General features: G+C 49.3%; 1 protein-coding gene across 1 annotated transcript in view; it reads right to left on the bottom strand.

The window, feature by feature from the left end:
* COL17A1 (collagen type XVII alpha 1 chain) overlaps nucleotides 1-12,729 on the bottom strand; it is a 47,306-nt gene that overhangs the window by 19,714 nt on the left and 14,863 nt on the right. The window contains exons 12-27 of the mRNA XM_023546753.2: nucleotides 12,145-12,213; nucleotides 10,902-11,063; nucleotides 10,428-10,508; nucleotides 9,215-9,259; nucleotides 7,511-7,687; nucleotides 6,665-6,883; nucleotides 6,312-6,341; nucleotides 5,916-5,942; nucleotides 4,399-4,425; nucleotides 4,208-4,270; nucleotides 3,362-3,466; nucleotides 2,606-2,668; nucleotides 2,048-2,083; nucleotides 1,473-1,526; nucleotides 1,190-1,225; nucleotides 613-648 (exon numbers count right to left, since the gene is read on the bottom strand). Of these exons, the coding sequence (XP_023402521.1) occupies nucleotides 613-648; nucleotides 1,190-1,225; nucleotides 1,473-1,526; nucleotides 2,048-2,083; nucleotides 2,606-2,668; nucleotides 3,362-3,466; nucleotides 4,208-4,270; nucleotides 4,399-4,425; nucleotides 5,916-5,942; nucleotides 6,312-6,341; nucleotides 6,665-6,883; nucleotides 7,511-7,687; nucleotides 9,215-9,259; nucleotides 10,428-10,508; nucleotides 10,902-11,063; nucleotides 12,145-12,213 (1,230 nt within the window). The remainder of the gene's footprint in view (nucleotides 1-612; nucleotides 649-1,189; nucleotides 1,226-1,472; nucleotides 1,527-2,047; nucleotides 2,084-2,605; nucleotides 2,669-3,361; nucleotides 3,467-4,207; nucleotides 4,271-4,398; nucleotides 4,426-5,915; nucleotides 5,943-6,311; nucleotides 6,342-6,664; nucleotides 6,884-7,510; nucleotides 7,688-9,214; nucleotides 9,260-10,427; nucleotides 10,509-10,901; nucleotides 11,064-12,144; nucleotides 12,214-12,729) is intronic.

Here is a 12,729-nt window from a genome sequence, read left to right as displayed (position 1 = left end):
GTAGAATGTTCCCAGCTACCTCCACTGCCTCCAGAACCTGCCACTTCCCCAATCAGAGGAGGCTGGGTGCCAACCAGAGGCTGGGGAAGCAGCTTCTGCTTTCATTCCATGCTCAGGGCCACCTGATTCCCCCGGCAGTGGGCATGGGCTACCCAGAAGTCATGCCTGGTCTGAATGGGCAAGTGTATTTTTCTTATTTCCTTGGCAGCAGAAAGGTGCCCCTTGCAGCCAAAGTATTAGTACTATTAATTTCCCTTTTAATTGAACAAGTTGGCTGACGGTAAGTGGCTGAGAAGGCACAAGTGGTACAAATTTTCTGCTATTTTGGAAAGTGTTTAATTTTCTCAACCGGATTACCCACAAGAATCAGGGATAGTCATGAACTTCCTTTTCCGTCCCAAACATTTACTCTCTGCACCATACGTTTTGATCTTATATTCATTCAGTGCTTTATTTTATCTTGTCTTGTGTTTTTTTCTAGATTGCAAGCTCCCTGAAGGTTTTTAGACAAAGACTCTGACTCATATATCTGTGTTTTTCTCCCACTTCTTGTACCGAATGGACTTACAAAAAGTCATTATTGAATTCAGTAGATTCCTATGTAGGACTGACCTGTGAGGCCTCGGGATCCTTTCTCGCCATGGTCACCTAAAACAAATGTGGTGGGGAAAGGGAGGGAGGAAATGTCATTTGGGAGCAAGAAAATAATCTCACCCAGCAATAGGTGGGAAATTGATGTTGGGTGGGTTAGCACAATGTTGGCAAGAGCACAGCACTAACGAAGCCAAAGGAGCAGGCTGGATCTCTCCCAGGGCCAGGTTCTGCCACCAACTGTCCACCAAACCCTGCTGTTGCACACATGGGAGCTGTGGGCACAAGGAGGACCAGACCAGAGGTCAGGTGCCATAACCTGCTGCCTTTTCAGCACTGCAAGGACCACCCAACCATGATGTTGGGCACATCGCACTCCCTCTTTGTGTCTCAGTTACCCTGTTGGTGAGGCTGGACTAGAATGAGCTGTCAGATCCCTCTCAGCTCCAGGGTGTTGGAACCAGAGTTATCTACGTTCTCTGACACTGGGGCAGGCCTCACATTGGGGTTCTCTGAAGCTGGGGCAGGGCTCACACCGGGGATCTCAAGAGCTGAGCAGACTACAGTGATGACTGAGCAGCAGCAGGGAGCAACATACCTTTGGGTCCTGGCGGTCCCATAGGTCCTTTATCACCTGAAAAGGAAATGGACACCTCTGCGTAAATGGCCTTGGAGGGGAGGACGTGGGAGGGGTGGTGTCTGTCTCTGAAGATGGGCTCCCACTCCATCCTAGCCTCACCTTCACTTCACTCACCTGTTGGTCTGCATGGGCTGCTGGTCATGTCTATCAGACCCTCCCTGTCCCCCCAGACCTCCTTCTTGAGTAAGAGGCATATGTAAGGTGGCATCCCCTTCCCCACAAGCCCTCCCTGCCAGCTTACCTTTGACACCAGGGAGTCCCACTTCACCTTGGAGCCCTTGGAGGCCTATAGCACCTGCCAAGCAGAGGAAACCACGCAGGTGGATGAGTGTCAGTAGTTTTGAAAGGACTGAACATGCACACGTGTGTGCACATGCGTGCACACACACCCACCCACCCACACACACACCCCTGGAGTAAAAAGTTGAAGGGCTGCTTTCCCTCTTCCTCACAGCCCTGCTAAAGCATCCTGGCCCAGGTAACTTGCGCCCCTGCCGACGACTAGGCCCTGGGCATGAGAATACCTTGTAGTACTCTGGCAGAGACTTTGGCCTGCATTACAGTGTGGGCTGGGGCTGAAGTTCTCAAGACAGCAGATGAGCTCTTTGGCCCATAGGGAATGAGGCAGAGGCGAACACTTTGCTCAGACTAAGGCAGGGTGAGAGCTTCCTATTGCTCTCATCCAGGTGAACTGGAGTTTATGTCTCTAGGAAGCTGTTTATAATTGCTTTTTATGTTGCTTTAAAAAAGTTTTCCTTTAAATTCATTTTCTTTGCCCCATAAATTGTATGCATTTACAAGCAGAGGTACACTCACCTGGGGGGCCCTGTGGGCCAGGAGAACCACTGGAACCTGAGAAGGAGAATGCATCAATGATTAGCCAAGGGTCAGGCACAGGCCAGGGACACCTGAAACCAGGTGAGCTCTGAAGGGCAGGTCGGAAGGGGAATGGGAAGCCTACTTCCAGGTGAGGACTATGTATGTGTGTGTTGTCCACATGGTGTGGGTTCTTGCCAGGACTCCAGAAATCAGTAGGTCCAGGAGTGACCCCATTGCAAAATCCTCCTTAGGGAGGACGCTGCAGTTGGACTGGATCAAGAAACTCCTTGCTCCTTCCTCATCAGAGTAAGACATAGGGGTTAGGAAGGAGAGGTGACCTGGTTGGCATCAAGCCATGAGAAGAGCTCATTCTCCCTGGGCTGTCTGGATGCGTTGCTTTCAAATATGTTCATCTGGGTCCCAGTCTGTTGAGGAAATTGTCTGACTTCTGATTTCCTGAATGATCCAACTACCCACTTAGGAACCACTGCTCCTGCACAGGCCTGAGGCCCCCTCCCTGGGAAACTTGGATACTGTCCTGGGTGCTTGACTTACCTTTGGGGCCCACAGAACCTGGGACACCAGGTGGGCCCTGAGGTCCTGGCTCACCAGTAGGCCCTGAGGAGAAATGGTAGAGTGAGCCCTTTAGGAGAGTCCACAGTTTGGTTACCCTTCCGGCCCGGCTGTGCCTTTTGGAAGTGGTGTTTTCCTGCTAGTGGTCTCTGATTTTATATTACATGGAGTCTGGCACCTAGTAGGCACTCAATAAATGATTTGTTGCCTGGTTAAGCAGGCTTCTGGACAATCTTTTGGCATTGAAAGACTTCCTGGTGTCTGTGCTTCGTTTCCCCTGATAGAGGCATGGGTAAGAAGCTAATTTCAAAAGCTCCACAACCCTCTCCAGTGCTGGGTCTGTGTCTCTGGGGCTTCTCCTTCCTCCCTGTAGGGTTCCAGCCATGAGAGGCTCTAAGGCCAGCCCCACTCAGCCCTGATATCCAGCCCTGCCCACCCTTCATTCTCCATCTTAGCCCTGACTTCTCCTTCTCCTCATCACCCGACTCTGGGCAGAAGGTTTTCTCCCTGTGACCACTTTCTCCACAGATTCAGAGCAAGGCTGACTGGCTTTCAGCCCCAGGCTGAAGCTGCAGCCAGGCTTGGACCCTGTCAATAGCCCACTGTCTCCCAAGGGCCTAGCATAGACCCTGGCTCAAGGCGGGTGCTCAGTAAAGGTTATTGAAGGAAGAAGGGAGAGAGAAATGAAAAGAAGGAAGGACATAGCTAACCCTCTTGGTGAAGGAATTTTTGTCTTACCTCTGTCTCCTTTCTCACCAAACCCAGGAGGCCCTGGGTCACCGCGGTGTCCTGGGGGACCTTCTCGCCCTCTCAGGCCCATTGGTCCCTCCATGCCAGGCTCTCCTAAAGAAGAACAGCCAACCTCAGAGTTGTGATCCTGATCCCAGAACCAGCTAAGGGCTTCACCAGCAGCATCTCGTTGGCAGAATGCTTGCCTAGAGCCTCTTCACTGATCTCCTTGCTTCTATTCTTGCCCTTGTAGCCTGGGCTCAACCGAGAAGCCAAAGTGATCCTTTAAATGTAAGTAGATCATGTACCAGTTCTGCCCTAAACCTGCAAATGACTTATTGACTCATTGCAGTATAAACCAAGGTCCTTACGATGCCCTCTGAGTCCCTATGTGACTTGCCTCCCTCCTCTGCTCCAGCCAGGGAAGCCCCCTCGCTGTTCCTTGAGCCTGCTGGGCACACTCTTGTCTAGGCTGCTCCATCTGCCTGGAATGTTCCCCCAGAACATTCAGGGCCTCCTCCCTCACTCTCTTCAAGTCTTTGCACAAATGATGCCTTCTTGGTGAGGGCTTCCTTGGTCTCCCTACTCCCAGTAAACATCCCCTTCAGCACTCCCAGCGTCACTGCCAGGCTCTGTCCTTCCCATTTCAGGGATCACCTCCTCACATGCCATCAAGTACTTCATGTACTTATTCTGTTTATTGTCTTTCTCCCCCGCAAAAATGTAAGCTTCACAACAACAGGGGTTTGTCTGTTTTGTTCACTGATATCTCCCCGGTGCCTGAAAGAGGCACATAGCAGGCACTTAATAAATGTTTATTGAATAAATGAATGAATGGAAAAAAACGGTTCTTACCCACGCTGCCTTTTTGTCCCTTTGGTCCTTCTGGACCTGGATGGCCCAAGAGCCCAGGGATACCTGTGGATACAGAAGAATACCTCAGCCCCTAGTTGCCTTCCAGAAGCTGGCAGCTAGGACTGAGTGGCCCACAACACCAGCAGCAACATTTCGTAAACTGAGTCAGCAGGCCATCAGTGGCTACACACCTGGAGTCCCAGGGAGTCCTCGATCACCTGTGGGGGCAGAAATCAAAAAGAGAAGTCAGCCAAAGGACCAAAGCCTGATTCCCTAAAGGAACCGTGGGTGGAATTCAGGTAGGGTTGCCAAATTTAGCAAATAAAATACATAGGATGCCCAGTTAAATATGCCTTGCAGATAAATAGCAAATGCGTTTTTAGTATAAGTATACCCCAAAGAGTGCATAGACTATTTATACTAGAAAATATTGTATGAGACATGCTGATACCAAACAATTATTCATTGTTTATCTGCAAGGCAAATTTAACTGGACGTCCTGTATTTTATCTGACAACTCTAACTAGATTCAGGGGCTCTGGAACCACCTGGAACTATCAGTCCCCCTCTCCCAGCATGGTCAGGAGGGGCGTGGCCTCCAAGCTGGTGCCTTGGGGAAGGGGTGCTAGGACAGGGGTGTGTACATGGGACGGGGGAGGCTGAGAAATCATGAAGAGAATAAAGCAAGGTGCAAGGCCAACGTAGAACTCCCGTTCCTGCACTGGGGCTGCTTGGGAAAGACAGTGGAGCTGAGGAGAAAGAGGGGCAATCTTATCACCGAGGGCAGTGAGGTTCTCAGTATGGACTATGCACCTGGGTGACTAAGAACACAGACTCCTGGCCCCACGCACACCTGCTGCATCAGAGGCTCCAAGTGGGGCCCAGAATCTTCTGGTGACTCCCATTCACACTGAAGTTTGTGAGCCCCAGACAGCTAGATGAATGAGAACCTGCTGCTCTGTGGCCAGCCAAGGGTCACTGAGACTGGAATCCTCACCCCCCACCCCATGCACCTGTTCCATCAATGGCCCGATCACTTTTCTGAGGAAAGATATCAGTTTCCTACAGCACACGAGAGTGTGCCACCCAATTTAGCAGATGACTGTCCCCTGCCTTACTCTGTGGAGTACCTTTCCTATGAGTATGTCTTACGGTTCCAGCTACACTGCAAGTCCTCTAAAGGCAGGTCTCGTTGCTCAGACTGGATTGCCCAGATGAAGTTACCCCCCGGCCTCCCACACCTAACACCTCTGGGCGCAGGCTGATCACTGGAGTGGTGGTTCCTGGCCTGGTTCCTCAGAATTAATCTGGGGAATCCAGCCCCAGAAAGTCTGATTCAGGGGGCCTGAGGTAGGGCTCAGCAATCTGCATGCTTAGAAATCTCCCCAGGTGGCTGTGATGTAGCAGGTCCTCAGGCTGCCCTTTGGAGCCTCAGGTAGGTGAGGGCCCTTGATGGAGGCCACCTCAGGGCCCTTGATTCTGGGAGTGTCCCTGGAGCCCTCAGAAGGGCTCTGTCATGAAGTCCTCCTCCTACTTCACTCGCCTCAAAAAACCCCAAGGGTCTGGGGCTGCCCAGCTACTCTTGGGTCCTACCACAGAGAGGCGATGGTCAGGAAGAATGTGAGGTGGGTTTCCTGACTCTGACTGACTGCTTTAAACCATCAACCCTCACTCCCATTTAAGGCATTAATTTCCATGTTGTATTTACCTTTAGGGCCTTGACTTCCCATGTCACCTAAAATCAGAAAGAGATAGAAACTATGAGATGAGGTACCCAAGGGCCATTCCCTCCCTAGTATCTTCAAACCATTTAACAAGATTCCAGTGTGAGGAGATGTGTGGCGTGGTCCCCTCAGGCCCCTCTGCACCACACGGGCACCACCCTGCACCCCTCTCAGATGATCCCTTAGGTACGTCCTGTTCTGAAAGAATCTGACTGTGAAGCCAATTCCCAGCCCTCTCCACAGATACAGTAAGATCGTTCAGTTTCTCATCCTTCAATTTGGAAAAAAAGAAAAAAAAAAAAAGTGTTTTCTAATCCTCCCAGGAAACCAAGCTCCAGTTACAGAAATGAAAGAAGGAAGGACCTACTGTACCACAATACCTTTAGGGCCAGGGCTTCCTCGGAGATTCCCTATGAGAGAAAGTGGAACCTAGATTAGTTTCACACCTTCTGTGTCCCTCTTGCACACACAAGAAGGGCCCCAGTGTGATACTGTGGGGGGAAAACCAAGATTAGGATTAGGGCTCAGATTCTAAACTGTTCTAGTTATAAGATCTTGGAGAAGTCACCTCTCCAGGTTTCAATTTTCCCAGCAGTAAAATGGGATCACAATACCAGTCATTCCTTCCTAACAGGGCTGTTGAGAGGATTAAATAAAGGAGGTGAGAAGTTTGGGGACCCTGAACAGTGTACTGCTCCTCACAGATGCAAAGGGCCCATCAATTCAGACTCACCATTTTCTTGTTCAGTCATTAGCTTGTTCTTCACGAATACCCAGAGTGCCTCCTGACTTTGGCCGTCCAGCCTGCCTGTGCCCAGGTCCGTTCCCACCCCGGGTGTGACACCCAGGAGACGTTCCTTGTTGGCGCTCTCTATCTTCTCAAAATTTATCACACCGGTCTTGATTTTCTCCAGTTCATCCACTCGCGCTTTCAGTTTTCTCACCTCCTCCGCTGAAATGGACAGGTAAGAGGCAATGTCACCCAGAGGTGCCTCTATCCAGTGCCTTTCAAAACACTACTCCTCTGGAGACCTGATGGGGGACACTGGGGTTTCTGGCCTCTTCTTCATTTTGATGGAACGTTTACGATGAGACAATCTGTTGTAGTCGCCAGCGGGATTGGTTACTCAGAATCATAAAGAGTAACAGAGCCTTGGGGACAGAAGCCTGGCCTGGGAGTCAGTCTCCTTCTCTGAGATGGGTAACAAAGCTCCTCCTTACTCCCTGAAACATGGAGTGAGAGCCGACAGACAGACAGATATGGGTGCTTTGAAAGGTTAAAAAAAAAAAAAAAAAGCTATGAAAAGGCATGGCCTTATTAACAAATGCTTAGAGCAGGTTGCTACAGGAGAGAGAGGGCAGGGCTGGGAGTCAGGAGGTGGATTTGAATCCCAACTCCACCACTAAGCAGCTGATTGTCCTTGGCCAGGTGCCTCCCAGAACCTCAGCTTCCTCATTTGGAGCAACAGCAGTTTGCCCTGAGATCTCCAGGCCCCTCTGATGCTTGGGACCACTCCCAGATTCCTGCTTTCTGGCCTTCTGCTGATGCATGGGCCATCCAGCCACCCTCGCCTCGTACCCAGAGCGATGAGGCCGAAGAGCAGCCCCAGGAGGAGCAGCCAGGTGAGCAGCAGGCCCAGCAGCCACTTCCACCAGCTGCAGCCGGAGCCACAGGGGTACCAGGTTGGCGCTGCCCCCCAGGGGCCTTTGCCACCAGCACCACTGCCTCCACCACTGCGGTCATAGCCCTGGATTTCTGTGGAAGAGACGAGAAAGGTGAGGGGGATCCAGGCAGCTCCTCCTGCCTTTTTCCCTCTAGATGCTCTGGCTGTTGGTGACTTCCTGTGGGTCTGAGTGAATGAGTCAGGGCTTTAAAGTTCCTGTGTAACCAGGAAGGATGGGGCTGGCTCCTGGAATGAACACAGGGCCATGGCTGGTGAAGACAATCCTGGGCTCCAGTTGTGTGATGCTCTTGGTTTCGTTTTTTAGAAAATGAGGTTAAAGGATTACCTATTCCGTAGGGTGGTTGTTGAGTTAAATTAGATGAAGAACACAAAGTAATTAGTAGGGGATGGAGCACATAACCAAACCAAAAAACCGAACCCTTTGCTGTCGAGTTGATTCTGACTCATAGCGATCCTAAAGGACAGAGTAGAACTGCCCCATTGAGTTTCCAAGGAGCGCCTGGTGGATTTGAACTGCCAACCTTTTGGTTAGCAGCCGTAGCATTTAACCACTATGCCATCAGGGTTTCCAATGAGATGAAGAATATGAAGTAATTAGCAGAGGATGGAGCACATAGTACTAGTTTAAAGGCTTTATTATTATTATATTGATTGGCCACAGCCCCCTGCATGCTATTAAACCCAAACCTAACGTCCCATCTCCATGTCTCACTTCACACAACCCTTTCTTTGTAACCCCCACACACCTAAAAATACACTCAGCACATAAGGGACTCACAATAAACTTTTTTTTTTTTTAAATGAAAAGGGCTTTAGTTCTCTAAAATGGGGTTGTATCTCTTGACCCCTCCTCAACCACAACACTGAGGGAAGAGGGAAGGAACTAACACCTCTTCAAAGCATAAAGAGCTGGAGATGTGTCTGGCTTTAGGGTCATTTTCTTTTTGTGTGTGTATACCACAATTTGTTTATCCATTCATGTGCTGATGGACATTTGGGTTGTTTCCACTTTTTGGCTATTGTGAATTATGCTGCAGTGAACATTGGGGTACAAGTGTTAGTTTGAATCTCTGCTTTAAAGTCTCTTGGGTATATTCCTAAGAGTGGAATTGTTGGGTCATATGGTAATTCTCTATTTAATTTTTTGAGGAAACTCTTAAGTGTCATCTTGAAGCCTATATTGGGAGGTTCTGTAAAGACACACAACCATTCATATTGTGTTTCTCCTGCCCTGTTGGGAGACCCTGTACCTAAGGGTGTGTAGTGGATGTTGAGCAGGGGGCTGCAGCGTCCCTGAAGCACCATCCCCTAAACCAAGGACACAGCCTAGTCTGCCCATTCCCTCCCACCCCTACCCTCCAGCTCCCTCTGAGCCTTCAGCAAACTCTCTAAAGATTCAAATTCCATAGGGTTTCCAAGGAGCAGCTAGTGGATTTGAACTGTCAACCTTTTGATTAGCAGCTGAGCTCTTTATCACCAGGGCTAACGATGGGTGGCTCATTTGTGCAGTTTCCAGGCTAGGAGGTTGTTACTGGTTCCATTAACCATAACCAGCCCCCTTGGTTCCTGTCACTGCCAAACCCATCATTCTCACCCACCTGCATAGGTGGCCTTGCCCTTGGTGGATGCTGTCTTCAGGTCTCCTGAAACACAAATGCCGAGGACACAGGTTTTCCCTGGAGTATTCAAACGGGAGGGGCCCTCAAGACTGCCTGCTTCTTGATTTGGGGAGGGCTTTAGGTTTTTGTTTTTTTTTTTTTAGGTAAATATGTCCTCCAGGTATCTTGCAGAGCAGCTAAGTACAGGAGCTCCATTAATTCAGTTCTCACTAATCAGATATTTGCACTAATCACTTCAACCAAGACATGGTTTAGCAAACAACTAATGGTGTGAAAAAAGCAGTGTTTTATGCTTCTTGAGATCTTAAATTCTTACAGCACAAAACATTTTCCGAGGACTGTTAGGGGTCACATTTGCATTCAAACAATAAACGTGAGAAATGAATGATTCCTTGGTTACGGGCCCTTTGAACACAGGTTCCTAACCTGGGGTAGAGGGAACCAGAGGGCATGAATGGGCTTGGTAGGGGATGTGCTTGAGTTCCTGAGGCTAGTTAAAAGTTGAGTGTTCATGGGCATGTGGGGGAATTTTCTAGAAAAACTGTCTATAGCTCCCATCAGATTCTGAAAAGGGTCTTTTGACTCCACAGCCCCAACTCCATCCCTAAAATATAAAATATAAAGAACACTAATTTGGAAGATCTTTATAGTCAGGCTCCAATCTTCCCTGCCTTCTCATAATTGTAATTGTAATTAATTTTGCATTTATTTGACAGTGTTCTGTGACTAACCCTTTCTCTTACTTTACTGACCTCCCTGTAATCGGTGGTTTGGGAAGATCCTATAGGACTCAGAGCCCTGAGGAAATGCAGTTATCCAGGAAAGAATCCAGATATTTTGGAAGAAAAATAAATAAATAAAGCAAGCAAGTGCTTTGCAAAAGATTTTTTCTATTAGTCTGAAAATTATGGTCTGACTAGTGAGGTGAAAAAGAAAAAAATACCACCATAGACTTTAAACATACCAGAGGAAGGCTTTTGCCTCAATATTGTGCACACAGATTACCTGGGAGCTGTTAAAATTCAGACTCAGATTCAGTAGGTCTAGGGTAGGGACTGGGAGCCCGCATGCTAACAGGTGCTTCCAAGGCTGCTCATCCACAACTACTCTGAGTATCAAGGTCTCAGTGGACAAATGAATGAACTGTGGATTGGCTGAAGTCAAGGTGGACAACTATCAAATCTGTTCTTACCATTAGCTTCAGACTTCAGGGTGGTGTCAGCAGTGTAGGTGGCTTGCTTTTCCTTTTTTAGGGTATCCTCTGAAAAAGAAGCTGTGTACCAAACCAATGATAATCCAGTCTGTTCTCTCCCAACCCCCTCTCCCCCCCCCCCGAGCCCTGCCCCATATCCTCTCCTGCTTTGAGAGGTTGAGGTTAACCTAGGAAGAAGAAAGCACGGTTTTCCTGGGGTTAATCTTCCCACCATTGAGTGTGGTTGGACACTTGCTGTGGCCCAAAGGCCCCTTGGCGAGCACTTAGCCTCAATGTTCTTGGGTTATCTGCATTCAAGGCAGATCCTGGGACACCTGATTCGGGCAGGCATTCTCCATTGGAATGGAATGACTGTGGTTTCATTAGGAAAACGTTGCAAACCACCTTGCTAAGACATTTGATCTTCTACGTTATTCGCCTTTCTTCTGCAGCCTGATTCCTATAGGACCTTACTCGTAGCGATGCTTGCTGGGGAGGCAGTGAAGACCTTCCCGCTGTCTTTGGTCATGATCAGCAGCTCTATATCCTTCTTGGCGGGCACGTTGTCTTTCTCCAGGATCAGGAACTTACAGTCCTTGGGCGAAAGGTCATCATTCTGGGCAATTGTTGTGCTGGCTGGAGAGGAAAGAAGTGGGCAAGGAGGAAGGGAAAGGTACCAGGATGTGGATAGTGGGGAAAGAGAGGGGAGAGGGAAGAATTGAACAGAATAGGAAGAAAGAGTAGGAGGGGGAGGGAAAGGGAGAGATTAGCAGGTGCATATGAGGGGCCTCCTGCTGTCACTGACAGTGGTAACTACGACCACAGACACCCCTCCCCTGCGTGGCTGGGCCTGGCCATCAGGCAGCTGGCTAAGTGTCAGAGCACTGGGTACCGGCCTATGGGGCTGCCTCCAACCTAGAGATTTACAGGATCTTTAGCGAATGGGCAAAAGTCTTCCTTGCCAGGCAGGCCTTTCTTTTATTAACTTGGCAGGTTCAAGTTTATCTTTCGGATCTTAAATGTTACACGCTCATGGAGGCCTTTCCTGCTGCCCCATCTAAAGCACTCCATCTCATACGCACACTTAAAAGCATTGATCATTTTCTGTAGTTATTTTGCGTATGGATTTGTCTACTTGTTTATCATCTGCCTCCTCCACTGGAATTGTTAGCTTGGTGAGGGCAGGACTTTAGCCTGTCTTGTTCATCCCGGTACTTCCAGCACATAGAACAGCGTCTGTCTGACACAAAGTAGGTGCTCAGTCAATATTTTTTGAATGAATTCTTGAGTGGAAGGAGGCACACTAGGATCAGAGTAATCAAGGAAATAGCCCACCATAAAGTTGTGAGCTCAAGAAGATAGTCTACAGAAAGCAGGGAGAGTGACTGGCAGCTTCTGAGGGGCTTCCTGGCCTTTGCAATGGTTACATGTAGCAGGAGAAGGCCAGGGGCTACCAGACAAGGGTGGTGGCTGATCTAGGCAGGTGTGGAGGGTGGAGCCCCCCGCCCCCTCAGACAGGGAGGCCAAGGTAAGGTCAGGTGGATTCTCATCTTGGCTCACTCACAGAAACATCTAAGAGGCTCTTGGAGTAAGTTGCAGTTGCCAACCTCAGACCACCAGTGGGGTTATGTCCCCTTCTCCAATATGCCATATGTCCACTGTGGAGCAATTCTCCCATGTGCAGCCTGACCCCCAGGAGCTGGAGTAGCACACTCACCAGCAGATGTGGACACTCCGGTGCTCACAGCAGCAGGGTTCTGGGGTGTGTTTTTCTTCACACTATATGCTGCAAGAAAGGAACCAGTGAGTAAGCTCTGCCAGTGCCGGGGCAGTTCCATGAAGTTAGAAGCAGCCTGTTCAGCCCTGGCACAGAGGCCGCTGCCCCAGTTGAGAAACAGAAGATGACATCAACTCTCTCTAGCCAGGTGAGCAGAGATGAGGACTTAGATTGATCCTTCTTTGGTACAACACTCCTCATCCTTCTAGGCCCAGCCCAAAGGCCACTCCCTCCATGTTCTTCTAGACCCTCACACATCTCCTTTCTCTCTGAACGCCTACATCTCTTAACACCTGCTCTGCACACTCTATCACTTCATTTATGTTGTCTTATACCAAAACCCACTGCTGCTGAGTCCATTCCATCATAGCGACCCCACGGGACAGGGTAGAACTGCCCCATAGCATTTCCTAGGCTGTAATCTTTATGGGAACTAGTCACCAGATCTCTTCTCCCATGGAGTGGCTCGTGGGTTCAAACTACCCACCTTTTGGTTAGCAGCCAAGCGCTTAACCACTGTGCCAC

The sequence above is a fragment of the Loxodonta africana genome, chromosome 16 (assembly GCF_030014295.1).
Source record: "Loxodonta africana isolate mLoxAfr1 chromosome 16, mLoxAfr1.hap2, whole genome shotgun sequence".
NCBI classification, from domain to species: Eukaryota; Metazoa; Chordata; class Mammalia; order Proboscidea; family Elephantidae; genus Loxodonta; species Loxodonta africana.
This window is presented reverse-complemented; position numbering and strand designations above follow the sequence as displayed.